At 57.7% G+C, this 14,629-nt stretch overlaps 1 protein-coding gene and 3 non-coding genes across 4 annotated transcripts; all 4 read right to left on the bottom strand.

The window, feature by feature from the left end:
* Positions 1–2,118: 2,118 nt before the first annotated feature.
* LOC123371943 (nucleolar protein 56-like) lies at positions 2,119–14,119 on the bottom strand. Its single transcript, XM_045019858.1, has 12 exons — positions 13,989–14,119; positions 13,545–13,634; positions 12,516–12,630; positions 9,354–9,515; positions 8,133–8,331; positions 7,642–7,829; positions 6,594–6,745; positions 6,249–6,349; positions 5,300–5,448; positions 4,837–4,958; positions 4,488–4,628; positions 2,119–2,888 (listed from the first exon to the last, which is right to left on the bottom strand). Exons 1-12 carry the CDS (start codon positions 13,989–13,991, stop codon positions 2,715–2,717), a joined length of 1,596 nt encoding a protein of 531 aa, XP_044875793.1. The 5' UTR covers positions 13,992–14,119; the 3' UTR covers positions 2,119–2,714.
* On the bottom strand, positions 4,716–4,784 carry LOC123372089. The gene has a single exon (XR_006580089.1). It is a non-coding gene; the product is annotated as a small nucleolar RNA SNORD57 (small nucleolar RNA).
* Positions 5,099–5,169, bottom strand: LOC123372091. Its single transcript, XR_006580091.1, has one exon. It is a non-coding gene; the product is annotated as a small nucleolar RNA SNORD56 (small nucleolar RNA).
* On the bottom strand, positions 7,897–8,032 carry LOC123372095. Its single transcript, XR_006580095.1, has one exon. It is a non-coding gene; the product is annotated as a small nucleolar RNA SNORA51 (small nucleolar RNA).
* Positions 14,120–14,629: the final 510 nt, after the last annotated feature.

Raw genomic sequence — 14,629 nt, 5'->3', positions numbered from 1 at the left:
GAGATTCAGATGGGAAACCAGCAGGCAGTGACAACAGCTATAAAACTACACACGCCTGGCGGCAGGTAAGGCCAAAAGGGCCCCTGAGATCAGCCAGTCTGTGCTCCTGCTTTCACACCATTAACTGGGACCTGGCTCCCTGCTGCTGAACCCAGCGATTTTAGTTAGGCTGAGATTGGTTCTCAGGTGTCTAGACTGTTCTGGGGGACAGGCAGAGACTGAGGTGAATCATAGAACTTAAGATCAGAAGGGACCATTATGATAATCTAGTCTGACCTCCCGCAAGATGCAGGCCACAAAAGCTGACCCACCCACTCCTGAACTAATTCTCTCCCTTGACTCAGCTGTTGAAGTCCCCAAATCCTGATTTAAAGACTTCAAGTAGCAGATAATCCTCCAGCAAGCGACCCCTGCCCCATGCTGCGGAGGAAGGCGAAAAACCTCCACGGCCACTGCCAATCTACCCTGGAGGAAAATTCTTTCCCGACCCCAAATATGGCGATCAGCTGAACCCCGAGCATGCGGGCAAGACTCTCCAGCCAGACACTCAGGAAAAAGACTTTCAATATCCCAACATTGACCCTCGGTACTAATTACCAGTGGTCGCACGTTATTGACCTATTGACTAAATCACGTTATCCTATCAAACCATTCCCTCCATAAACTTATCAAGCTTAATCTTAAAGCCAGAGAGGTCCTTCGCCCCCACTGTTTCCCTCGGTAGGCTGTTCCAGAATTTCACTCCCCTGATGGTTAGAAACCTTCGTCTAATTTCAAGCCTAAACTTCCCGACTGCCAATTTATATCCATTTGTTCTCGTGTCCACATCAGTACTGAGCTGAAATAATTCCTCTCCCTCCCTGGTATTTATCCCTCTGATATATTTAAAGAGAGCAATCATATCTCCTCTCAACCTTCTTTTGGTTAAGGAAAACAAACCGAGCTCCTCAAGTCTCCTTTCATACGACAGGCTTTCCATTCCTCGGATCATTCTAGTGGCCCTTCTTTGTACCCGTTCCAGTTTGAATTCATCCTTCTTAAACATGGGAGACCAAAACTGCACACAGTACTCCAAATGAGGTCTCACCAACGCCTTGTATAACGGGACTAGCACCTCCTTATCCCTACTAGAAATACCTCGCCTAATGCATCCCAAGACCACATTAGCTTTTTTAACGGCCACATCACATTGCCGACTCATAGTCATCCTGCGATCAACCAGGGACTGAGACCCCAGCCATCGCAGGGGATAGAGGTGTTTGAAAACCTGCCCACCTCCATGGCATCTAACACAGACAGTGCTGGATGCCACTTCTGATCAATTCCACCATTTCGGGGGGCGTTCTAGGCAGCAGTGGCTAGAACCCAGATGTTGGAGAAAATGGGGGAAAAACGGGAAGGCCGGGCCTGCTCATTGGCCCTGAGGCTGGGGATGTGCTGTCTCAAACTGGGTGCAACAGCCCTTAACACCTGCTCACCCTCCCTGCCAGGGAGAAAGCAGGCCGTCCTCTGCCCTCCTGGCTCAGGGAGGGAGCACCACTGTGGCCACGGGGAGGAGAATTGAAGAGTTAAGCAAAGGGACGTGTCTCTGCTGTCAACAAACAGACAAAACCAAACTGCTCATTTCCAGCTTCTGGTCATCTCTGAACCCCCCCCCTCCAATCCTACTGAGGTTTTATCCTCTCCCCCTTGCTTGGTTTTTAGGACAGGGGTTGTAAAGGGCCCCGTGGGGTAATCTAGCACGGGGAGGCGGCAGAGCCAGACCAGTCACCCCAGGGAGAGCACACAACCGTTATCATAGGCAAACGTACAGTGCTGGGGGGCTTAGCTATGATGATGGGGGGGACGACACCCCCAGCTTCCCAGTGCACACCATTGCTGGGGTCCTGCCCACGACATGGGCTCAGTGGGGCAGCCTGAAGGACGGACTCGCAACTGGACACAACCAGCCCTATTTTAAATCTTTACCCAAGAAATTAAAACCCTCTGGCCTTGAGCAACTGTCTTCCCCGGCTCATGCCCTGGGCAGCTGCAAACCTGCAGAGCTAGAAGCCAGAGGCCAGGCCGAGCTGCGGCAGCACAGGGAAGTCTTGCTCTTAAAAACAAACCGAGGCTTGAAAAGCTCGAGACATTTATTGTTAGTGGAAGTTTGATTTCAGTCACAGGTAGGGCCAGGAGGTCGTTCCACTCCCTCTGCTTCCGCAGTAACACCCTGTGCAGAGGACGGAGCTGAAGGCTTGAACAGAAACACAAGCACTGGTCCCTGGTCCAGCTGGCCTCTGGACGCTGCAGTGCAGAGGGGAGGCGGCACTGTCTAGTGGGAGCGCACACTGCCACAGCCGCCCGAGAACGGAACAGCCCAACGCAGGCAGCTCCAGAGGTGCAGGCTCCACGGTCCCAGGCCAGACGCGCTCCAAGGAATAACTGTCTCGGCCACGTCAAACCAGTGGCTAGACACAGCCCGACGTGCCGTGAATCGAGCCCAGCACTGGAAGTTCTGCCCAGACTCATGGGAGACGCCAGAGACCAAAACGCATGTAACGTGGGCTGCTCCGGCTGGGTACATTCTAAGACACGCAGCTGCCTTGAAATGCTGGACAAGAAGCAACAGGTTTAGAGAGCCGGGAAAGGTAAGTGTCCTGCCACTGTCTGGGTGCTGGGCAGCCTGTGCTGCTGCAGCGCAGGTCCCCCGGCACAGCCTGGTAACGCCCCTGCTAATCCTCCTCCTGGACCTTTCTCTTCTTCTTCTTCTTGTCTGACTGGGGGGGCTCTTCCTGGGCCAGTTTCTTCTGCTTCTTGGGCAAGGGCGGCTCTGCCAGCCCGTTCTCGTCCAGTGAGGTCTCCTGGTGCCGCTTCTTTTTCTTCTTCTTGGGCTCTGTGTCGTTTTCCTGGAGCAGAGAGGGGGGGTTAGAGGGGCCCTGTGAACCCCCTGGGGTGTAGCGCTAACAGGCCCACGCCCTGCTGGTGCCGGAGGGCCCTGCGGAGCAGCTCAGGGATTCCCTGGGCTAAAGTGCAGTGCTCTGCAGAGGCTGGCATTGGCTGATGCCTCTGCTGTGTGGACATGTGGGTTTCTAGGCCACATCCCCTAGCAAGTCCCCTCAGAGCCACAGCCCAACATGGAGAGCGGCAGCTGAGAGGAGGCTGGCCAGGACTAGGACCAGCCCATTTCACACAGCCCAGGATAGCGGCCACACATCAGGCAGCCCGAGCAAGGTCTGGTGGTCCCAGCCCACTGTTCCCTTTGCTTTCTCCTCACTCCCTGCCATGTGCTGACTGCCCTGCCTCTGGCAGCCAGTGGCTGCTCCCACACTGCATCTGCCATTCAATCACAGGACTGCCCAGCGCGTCGGCCCCAGAGCGCCTGGGCTCTGGGACATCATCCCCTGCAGCCAGGACTTGGGCCCTCCAGGAGCTCCAGTCACTAGAGGGAGACGTGCACCCCAGGCACATTCCCTGTGGAGGCAGGACACGGACCCAGGAGCAGGCTGTGCGAGCTCACTGGGGCTCCAGCTGCATTCTCCCTTGTCCTCAAACTCTTCCTTTGCAACCCTATAGGGCAGGCCAATTAACAGTGTCGCCAGCCTGAGTCTGCAGGCAGAGGTTTTTAGGACAGGGGTTGTAATGGGCCCCGTGGGGTAATCTAGCACGCGGAGGCGGCAGAGCCAGACCAGTCACCCCAGGGAGAGCACACAACCGTTATCACAGGCAAACGTACAGTGCTGGGGGGCTTAGCTATGATGATGGGGGGGACGACATCCCCAGCTTCCCAGTGCACACCATTGCTGGGGTCCTGCCCACGACATGGGCTCAGTGGGGCAGCCTGAAGGACGGACTCGCAACTGGACACAACCAGCCCTATTTTAAATCTTTACCCAAGAAATTAAACCCTCTGGCCTTGAGCAACTGTCTTCCCCGGCTCATGCTCTGGGCAGCTGCAAACCTGCAGAGCTAGAAGCCTGAGGCCAGCACTGCACTGCCCAGACTCATGGGAAACGCCAGAGACCAAAACGCATTTAACGCGGGCTGCTATATTTAACCTAGGAGCTATATTCCCACGTTACGCCCCTGGACCGGTCAGCCCTTGCACTGATTAAAGCCTGCAGGCCAGATCTGTGCAATCGGAGGCATTGCCTTGGGTGTCGTGGGGGCTCAGAGCATCTGTCTGAGCTGCAGGCCGACAGACACTCTGGAACTGAGGCCCAGGCCCCACTGCACCACTCAGCAATTCCCAGAGCCACCTGCCTCTGCCTTTTGCTGCTGTACGCAGGGGCAGAATTGAAGCCAGGAAACTGCATCGTTCCAAGCTCCCTAGGCAGGCAGTGGACCCGAGCCACCTCCTCTCCCTCTGCTGGGTGAGACTTCGGACAGGACCTGCCTGGAGCACACAAGTCGTGATGGAAATACCAGGTCCAGGCCTCCCCATCAGAGAGCAGCGTGAGGGCCTCTGCAGCCAGCCTAGGCCCTAGGGCGCATTCCTGGTTCTTTACCTCTGCCTCCATGGTTGTCTCCAGCACAGAGTTCTCGGCTTCCTCAGCAGCTGCTGCCACTGCCAAGGCTTCCAGCCGCTTCTTCTCCCGCTTCTTCTTTTTCTTCTCTTTCTTTTTGATTTCGGCAGCCACCTCGGTAGCCTGGCAAAGGGACAACGGAGGCTCCATCAGCACTGACAATACAGACCATCGTGACAGGCAGGCCGGGCTCCCCACTCCCGAGGTGTCGGATCAGCCTCATTAAATCAGTTTTTGCCTCCAGCAGTCGGTCAGGCAGGAAATTTCACATCATGTCCGGCACCCACCCAGGAGTCCTGCAGCACCTCAGGCCCTCTCCCAGCCCCCTCACCTCCACCATGGCCTCCTTCATGACATCCAGATTCTTGCGGGGAGGCTCCCCTGTCTCGTAGAAGGCCAGGCGCTCCTCAACCTGCTCCCGGAGCTTGTCCCCAAAGACGCTCGTCGGGACATCTGCAGAGAGGGGGCAGCGTGAATGACAGGCTACTAGCTACAGCAAAGCCAACCCACCCCATTCACAGCCAGCTGCCCACTCCCCATCAATCCCTGCCATCCAGCTGGCAGCCCCCCGTTTCCCAGCCCCAGAGCCGGCTTTGCTCAGAAAACAGGTGTCACCATTCACCACGTGAAATGCTGTTGACGAAAAATATTCCCATCATTGCAGAAGCCGCTGGGATTTGTGTGACTGACACTCCACTGGCCTCCAGCTCAGTGTCTCGTGCCACTGGAGGGACAGCGCCCAGGCAGGACCCTCCCCCAGCCGGGCTCGGCAGGGGCTCGGGTGAAAGCGGCACCTGAGAAGCAGTCTATCCTGGAGGCGATGGTGCACTTGTTGGCCAGGTAGCGGGAGATGCGCCCCTTGTTGCGGGTAGCTGCTCGCCCGATGAAGGTGGAGTGGAATATCAGCCCGTACTTCGGGGTGTTGCCACGAGTCTTCAAGGCCCTGGAACAAGTATGGGAATGAAGGTTGCTCTGGAGCCCTGATCCTGCTGGGCCTGGCGAGCGGCCTCTGGCCAGACACTGCCAACCCAATCCAACCTGCTTGGCCTGGTACAATGCAGCAGCCCAGTGCTCTGGGGGGTGAACACACCTAGGTGGCTGCAGCCGTACTGTGGGTCTGACGGCCGCCACCCCCCCCCCAAACCACCCAGCTCTGCTCCTTCCTGCACCCCCAGAAAGCAGCAGAACTGCAGCTAAGGCACTAGCTCTGCCAGACGCTGAGAGCCAGAAGGCGTCGCACTCCTCACACAGCCTGGCAGATGACAGGAACAACGAGAGCAGCTTTCCCTGTGACCAGAAGGCAGCTGGCAGTCACCCTGGAGCAGCACTGACTATGGAGCCTGGGGGAGCCGTGGTCCACCAGTACCCAACATCCCAGCTGCAGCAGAAGCTGCCTGGCCCCGTCTCCTTCCCAGGAGTCAGATACATGTGACAGCCAGGCCTGAAATCCAGGCCAGGTGCTGGTCACCTCCCCGCCAGCCCTGCATGGCTGGCACTAGTCTCTCTCAGACTCTGTCCATCACTCCCCCCACCCAGTGATCAGAATAGCTAACCTGCCGCATGGGTTCCCTTGACAGACCCAGCACCAGGACCCAACCGTTCAGCAAGAGCGAAAGAAAAGCCTCGGTGGTCGCTCAGAGACTGGGGCTGGTTTATCACTGACGCATGCAGCCATGTCTGGCCAACGTGTCAAGCCCAGCGGCCCAGGAGCCTGCCATCACCACGACCACCTTGCAGCTGTACCTGAAGAGGGCCTTCTCCGCCCCCAGGATCTGCACCGTTGAGGCCGGGTACTTGGCCAGGTTCGTCAGGCTGCCGGCGTGGGAGATCAGGCGGGCGCCCACCTGCAGAGACGCCAAGGAGACAAGCAGGGTGGTGAGAGCCGAGGGGACTACAGGCCCCAGCATGCAATGCTGCATTCGGTGCCACCTGGGCACAGCTTGGGGGCCAGTATGGGCAGGCTCCCCAGGGCACGGATCAGCAGTGACCGCGTCTCAGCACAGAGCTCAGTGGATTGACAGATTCACACTAGAACATCATTTCTGTGGCCTGGGGGAGCACAGACCACCCCTGCCCCTGGCCACTCACCACTTCTCCGATGAGGGCGGAGAGACTGGGCGCCACCTGGCCCATCTTGGAGCGCAGATACTCCTGCAGGCCCTTGCGGTACTCGGACAGCGAGATCACCCGGCTGGAGAAGCTCTCGATGTTGATGAGGTCAATGGGGGAGATATCCATCCCTGCAGAGAGCAGATGTCAGCGCACGACACTGGGCCAGGGCGACCCCCGGGGGGCGCTGCAACCTAGGAACCGCCACCCCCAAGAGAAGCAGCCGGTCAGAGTCCTGAGCCTCCCCGCCAACCGCAGCCAGTACTAGCCAATGGGGGTGGGGAGAGAATTCCTCCCCTGAGCCCCCGCCCCTCCCCATCAGCCTCTGGCCAATGGATTTCCTAATCAAGAAGGAACAGATCAGATGATATGGGGAGCCCAGAGCAGCTCTGCCCCCCACCCACACACACTGCGAGCCACGTGCAACATACTGAGCCCTCAGACCCCAGTGCCAGCACTACTGATCTGTCCCTCCCCCACACACACATCCCATGAGCCCTCAGACCCCGTGCAGAGACCCCAGTGCCAGCACTACTGATCTGTCCCTCCCCCCCGTCACCCACATCCCATGAGCCCTCAGACCCCAGTGCCAGCACTAGAGACCTCCCCCACACCCACACATATATCCCATGAGCCCTCAGACCCCGGTGCAGAGACCCCAGTGCCAGCACTACTGATCTGTGCCTCACCCACATCCCATGAGCCCTCAGACCCCGGTGCAGAGACCCCAGTGCCAGCACTACTGATCTGTCCCTCCCCCCCCCACACACACACACATATACCCCATGAGCCCTCAGACCCCGGTGCAGAGACCCAGTGCCAGCACTACTGATCTGTCGTCCCCCCCGCCCCCACACACACACATCCCATGAGCCCTCAGACCCAGTGCCAGCACTAGAGATCTGTCCCCACCCGCCCAACACACACATATACCCCATGAGCCCTCAGACCCCAGTGCAGGGACCCCGGTGCCAGCACTGGAGACCCACCCTCCAGCCCTCAGGATAATTTTAGAAGTGCTGCTAACCCATGGATGACCGAGAGGCATCCAGAATAGCCTGGGCCTTGGCGCTGTCCATCACAATCTCCTCCAGCGCCTCCAGCCTCTCCTCGCTCAGCTCCTTGCGGTTCCCGATGCACTTGGCCAGGCGGCAGTAGGTGTAGTTGTCACTCACAATCTTGACAAGCTCTGGGAAGTGATACCCGTACCACTCTCTGCAGGAGGCCAGAGGGGAGCAGTCAGGGAGGGGAGATGATGGACCTGCCGTCTCCTCCCCCGCAGCAGTGTCTCCCTGCTAACAAGACAGCCCAGGTCACAGGCTCGCTGGCTGGGGTGTACGCAGGGCAGATGCTCTTCCTCCCCTTTCTATGCAGTCAGCGGTGGGCGTCGCGCTGCCTGCGGTAAGCACGGGGAGGAGACGACGCCCGGGCTCCACACTAACCCCCCATGCCGTTCAGGGCAGAAGTGTTCTCTGCACACAGCGCTACCCCCGACCCCGCGGCTCAGAGAGCCCTCACCTGACGCGCATGGAGAAGGTGTTGATGTCCTTGTCCAGCTGGTCCAGCAGGCTGATGGACTGGATGATCATGTTGTCAACTCTGTTGACGTTGAATTTCACTTTGGCACGTGAGTAGCTGTGCCCCAGGCCCAGCTGCGCCTTGGAGGCCGACTGGGCAGTGAGACCCTTCACCAGGGTGTGGAAGTGCAGGCGGATCCCTGCAGGCACAGAACATCTGGTGAGCACCGAGCCCCTGCCCGCCCCAGGGACGAGCCACGGAGCGAGGGCAGCCTGGAGTGAGCACCGAGCCCCCGCCCGCCCCCGGGACGAGCCACGGAGCGAGGGCAGCCTGGAGTGAGCACCGAGCCCCTGCCCGCCTGCCCCCGGGACGAGCCACGGAGCGAGGGCAGCCTGGAGTGAGCACCGAGCCCCCGCCCGCCTCTGGGACTAGCCACGGAGCGAGAGCAGCCTGGAGTGAGCACCGAGCCCCCGCCCGCCCCCGGGACGAGCCACGGAGCGAGAGCAGCCTGGAGTGAACACCGAGCCCCTGCCCGCCCGCCCCCCGGGCCAGCCACCGAGCGAGAGCAGCCCGGAGTGAGCACCGAGCCCCCGCCCGCCCCTGGGACAAGCCACGGAGCGAGAGCAGCCTGGAGTGAGCACCGAGCCCCCGCCCGCCCCTGGGACAAGCCACGGAGCGAGAGCAGCCTGGAGTGAGCACCGAGCCCCTGCCCGCCCGCCCCCGGGACGAGCCACGGAGCGAGAGCAGCCTGGAGTGAGCACCGAGCCCCTGCCCGCCCGCCCCCGGGACGAGCCACGGAGCGAGAGCAGCCTGGAGTGAGCACCGAGCCACCGCCCGCCCCACGGAGCGAGAGCAGCCTGGAGTGAGCACCAAGCCCCCACCCGCCCCTGGGACAAGCCACGGAGCGAGGGCAGCCTGGAGTGAGCACCGAGCCCCCGCCCGCCCCCGGGACAAGCCACGGAGCGAGAGCAGCCTGGAGTGAGCACTGAGCCCCCGCCCGCCCCCAGGACAAGCCACGGAGCGAGGGCAGCCTGGAGTGAGCACCGAGCCCCCGCCCGCCCGCCCCCGGGACGAGCCAAGGTGTGAGCATTGGGGTCCCCTTAATATCCCATCACCTCCCCTCCAACGCAAACAGGACACTGGGGGACAGACCCAGGCGTATCACCCCCAGGGGGCCGGCTGACATCTCCAGGCCTTACTAAAGCCCCCGTCTCCTCTCACCTCGCGTGATCTCTGCCACGACCCCTCCAGTCTGGCACTGGTAGCCCAGCTCCTCCTGGACGGCAGCCCCAATCTTGGCATCGCTGACTCCCAGCAACGTTTTCTTCTTCTTGGCTGGCAGGTTGGTCTCCAGGAGCAGCCTGAGGTCCTCATGGAGAATCCCTGCCCCGGGAAGAGGGAGATAAGAACATAAGAAAGGCCGTACCGGGTCAGACCAAAGGTCCATCTAGCCCAGTATCTGTCTACCGACAGTGGCCAATGCCAGATGCCCCTGAGGGAGTGAACCTAACAGGCAATGATCAAGTGATCTCTCTCCTGCCATCCATCTCCATCCTCTGACGAACAGAGGCTAGGGACACCATTCTTACCCATCCTGGCTAATAGCCATTTATGGACTTAGCCACCATGAATTTATCCAGTCCCCTTTTAAACATTGTTATAGTCCTAGCCTTCACAACCTCCTCAGGTAAGGAGTTCCACAAGTTGACTGTGCGCTGCGTGAAGAAGAACTTCCTTTTATTTGTTTTAAACCTGCTGCCTATTAATTTCATTTGGTGACCCCTAGTTCTTGTATTATGGGAATAAGTAAATAACTTTTCCTTATCCACTTTCTCAACATCACTCATGATTTTATATACCTCTATCATGTCCCCCCTTAGTCTCCTCTTTTCCAAACTGAAGAGTCCTAGCCTCTTTAATCTTTCCTCATATGGGACCCTCTCTAAACCCCTAATCATTTTAGTTGCTCTTTTCTGAACCTTTTCTAGTGCTAGAATATATTTTTTGAGGTGAGGAGACCACATCTGTACACAGTATTCGAGATGTGGGCATACCATGGATTTATATAAGGGCAATAATATATTCTCAGTCTTATTCTCTATCCCCTTTTTAATGATTCCTAACATCCTGTTTGCTTTTTTGACCGCCTCTGCACACTGCGTGGACATCTTCAGAGAACTATCCACGATAACTCCAAGATCTTTTTCCTGACTCGTTGTAGCTAAATTAGCCCCCATCATGTTGTATGTATAGTTGGGGTTATTTTTTCCAATGTGCATTACTTTACATTTATCCACATTAAATTTCATTTGCCATTTTGTTGCCCAATCACTTAGTTTTGTGAGATCTTTTTGAAGTTCTTCACAATCTGCTTTGGTCTTAACTATCTTGAGTAGTTTAGTGTCATCTGCAAACTTTGCCACCTCACTGTTTACCCCTTTCTCCAGATCATTTATGAATAAATTGAATAGGATTGGTCCTAGGACTGAGCCTTGGGGAACACCACTAGTTACCCCTCTCCATTCTGAGAATTTACCATTAATTCCTACCCTTTGTTCCCTGTCCTTTAACCAGTTCTCAATCCATGAAAGGACCTTTCCTTTTATCCCATGACAGCTTAATTTACGTAAGAGCCTTTGGTGAGGGACCTTGTCAAAGGCTTTCTGGAAATCTAAGTACACTATGTCCACCGGATCCCCCTTGTCCACATGTTTGTTGACCCCTTCAAAGAACTCTAATAGATTAGTAAGACACGATTTCCCTTTACAGAAACCATGTTGACTATTGCTCAAGAGTTTATGTTTTTCTATGTGTCTGACAATTTTATTCTTTACTATTGTTTCAACTAATTTGCCCGGTACCGACGTTAGACTTACCGGTCTGTAATTGCCAGGATCACCCCTAGAGCCCTTTTTAAATATTGGCGTTACATTAGCTAACTTCCAGTCATTGGGTACCGAAGCCGATTTAAAGGACAGGTTACAAACCTTGGTTAATAGTTCCGCAACTTCACATTTGAGTTCTTTCAGAACTCTTGGGTGAATGCCATCTGGTCCCGGTGACTTGTTAATGTTGAGTTTATCAATTAATTCCAAAACCTCCTCTAGTGACACTTCAATCTGTGACAGTTCCTCAGATTTGTCACCTACAAAAGCCAGCTCAGGTCTGGGAATCTCCCTAACATCCTCAGCCGTGAAGACTGAAGCAAAGAATCCATTTAGTTTCTCCGCAATGACTTTATCATCTTTAAGCGCTCCTTTTGTATTTTCATCGTCAAGGGGCCCCACTGGTTGTTTAGCAGGCTTCCTGCTTCTGATGTACTTAAAAAACATTTTGTTATTACCTTTGGAGTTTATGGCTAGCCGTTCTTCAAACTCCTCTTTGGCTTTTCTTATTACACTCTTGCACTTAAGTTGGCAGTGTTTGTGCTCCTTTCTATTTGCCTCACTGGGAATTGACTTCCACTTTTTAAAGGAAGTCTTTTTATCTCTCACTGCTTCTTTTACATGGTTGTTAAGCCACGGTGGCTCTTTTTTAGTTCTTTTACTGTTTTTCTTAATTTGGGGTATACATTGAAGTTGGGCCTCTATTATGGTGTCTTTAAAAAGGGCCCACGCAACTTGCAGGGATTTCACTTTAGTCACTGTACCTTTTAACTTTTGTCTAACTAACCCCCTCATTTTTGTATAGTTCCCCCTTTTGAAATTAAAGGCCACAGTGTTGGGCAGTTGAGATGTTCTTCCCACCACAGGGATGTTGAATGCTATTGTATTATGGTCACTATTTCCAAGCGGTCCTGCTATAGTTACCTCTTGGACCAGGTCCTGCGCTCCACTCAGGATTAAATCTAGAGTCGCCTCTCCCCTTGTGGGTTCCCGTACCAGCTGCTCCATGAAGCAGTCATTTAAAGTATCGAGAAATTTTATCTCTGCATTTCGTCCTGAAGTGAAATGTTCCCAGTCAATATGGGGATAATTGAAATCCCCCACTATTATTGGGTTCTTAATTTTGATAGCCTCTCTAATTTCCCTTAGCATTTCATCATCACTATTACTGTCCTGGTCAGGTGGTCGATAATAGATCCCTACTGTTATATTTTTACTAGAGCATGAAATTTCTATCCAGAGAGACTCTATGGAACCTGTGGATTCGCTTAAGATTTTTACTTCATTTGAATCTACACTTTCTTTAACATATAGTGCCACTCCTCCCCCTGCACGGCCTGTTCTGTCCTTCCGATATATTTTGTACCCCAGAATGATTGTGTCCCATTGATTGGTCTCAGTCCACAAGGTACATGTTAATGGGCTGTGCAGCTACAGGGCAGCAAGTCTCCGAGGCTGTTGCCAGCCCAAAGGGCAGCAGCCGCGAGCCCAGCCTCACCTTCCGAGATGGCATTGACATTCTCCAAGGCACTCTGGGCAGATTTGAACGGGGAGAAGGCCACCAGTCTGACGATGCTGTGGAACTTGCCGATGTTCAGGATGCTCTCCTCCACCTGGAAGGGGCCACAGGGCAGCAGGTGAGTATCACACAGGGCAGCCTGGGACCCCAACCCCGCAGGGGGGCCAGCAAGGGGCCCAGCAGCACATATACTGACTGAGCACAAAGCTCCCGTGAGTAACGCGGCTAAAGCACAGGCTGCAGCCCCAACACACACGGCTTCTCTGTAAGATCCCTCGGGGACACTGCATGCTGGGACCTGGCTGTAACCCAGCCCCAGCTCCAATCACAAGCACCCTGGGAGCAGCGTAGCTGCAAATACCTCCCACGCTGGCAGGGCCCCCGAGTGCTCAGACACAGCGTGACATCACTGCTTTCAGTGGATTGACAGATCTCTGGTGTTCATCACTGCACTCGCCAGGAGCCTGCCTCACAGAACAGAGGCTCAGCCCCATTGGCTGGGCCCCCACGCAGCCCAGAGCGACCTCCGGGTCCTACCGCCATGGGACAATCCCACTCCCAGCAGCCCCCCTCCATGCACCTGGGCTTACGCATCTCGGCCCCCCTGCCAGGACCCACCTCGGCTGCTTTCCCTCCCCCCACCCACCCCTGGGGAGGCCAGGGACAGATGGGGGAAGCCCCCGTTGGGCCAGGCACCAAGGTCAGCTCAGGGAGCACGTGTTCCCCATACGCAGTGACAAGCCTAGGACGGGGCTCCCCAAGGAGACCCCGAAACCTCCCGGGGCCCATCCAGCTGAGAGCTGGGCCCCGCCAGGCACGTGGGCACCCACTGGCCCTGCTCCAGGGGGAACCCACGAGTGGCTCCAGCACCCCAGGGTCTAAGGTGACGGAGCCGGGGCAGCAGGAGGAGAATAACCCCCGATTCCCCGCGGCAGAGGGGCGCGGCCTGGGGCCGGGCCACCCACGTGGCGGCGGCAGGCGGGCGGGCGGGCGAGCGCGGCTCCGCACCTGGGGCAGCAGCAGGCTGATCTCCTCCACCTCCCGCACGGCGAAGAGCGCGTAGCCGGCCGCGTGTTCGAACAGCACGTGCAGCAGCACCTGCGAGAGGGAGCGTCAGAGCCGCGGGGCGGGGCGGCCCTCCGCGCCAACCTCCCCCCCCCCGGCGCCAACCTCCCCCTCCCCCCCCACCCCACCCCGCCGGCCCAAGCCGGTCCCCCCGACACCCTGCCCCGGGCCAGGCCCCTCACTCCACCAGCCCCCCCGCCCCAAGCCAATCCCCCCTCCCCGGCCCCCCCATCGACACCCCCCCGGCCCCCTCCAGCCAACCGCCCGGGCCCGCCGCGCCCCCCAGTCTCCAGCCCCCCGGGCCGAGCCTTAGCCCCGCCGGGCCCGGGGCCTGACCCGCCCAGCCGCGGGGGGGATGGGCTCGGATGGGCCCCGCAGGCCGCTCACCATCCTGCTGCTGCCTCCCCGCGCAACGGGGCCGCGAGAGAACCACCGGAACCGGAAACCGGCCTCTCCGCCAATCAGAGCCCGTCCTTCCCGTCATCCGCCAATGGGGTAGCGAGAGCGCCCTCAGAGCCCGCCCCATTTCCTCATCCACCAATGGGGTAGCGAGAGCGCCCTCAGTACCCGCCCCATTTCCTCATCCGCCAATGGGGTAGCGAGAGCGCCCTCAGTTCCCGCCCCTTTCCCTCATCCGCCAATGGGGTAGCGAGAGCGCCCTCAGAGCCCGCCCTATTTCCTCATCCGCCAATGGGGTAGCGAGAGCGCCCTCAGTACCCGCCCCATTTCCTCATCCGCCAATGCGGTAGCGACAGCGCCCTCAGAGCCCGCCCCTTGTCCTCATCCGCCAATGGGGTAGCGAGAGCGCCTCAGAGCCCGCCCCTTGTCCTCATCCGCCAATGGGGTAGCGAGAGCGCCTCAGAGCCCGCCCTGTCTCACTCACTGTAGCTCCAGCGGAGCCGGGCCGCTTTCCCCTGCGCCTCTGACCCCGCCCCTCCCCCCGCGCACGAGCCGGTCTCTCCCTCCCGCCGCCCGCCCGGAGCCGGGATTCGTACGGGTCCCTCTGGGTCCTGCCCCCCCCCCCGCGT

The sequence above is a fragment of the Mauremys mutica genome, chromosome 5, assembly GCF_020497125.1.
Source record: "Mauremys mutica isolate MM-2020 ecotype Southern chromosome 5, ASM2049712v1, whole genome shotgun sequence".
Taxonomy (NCBI): Eukaryota; Metazoa; Chordata; order Testudines; family Geoemydidae; genus Mauremys; species Mauremys mutica.
Note: the sequence above shows the minus strand (reverse complement) of the source record. Positions and strands in the feature narration are given on the sequence as shown.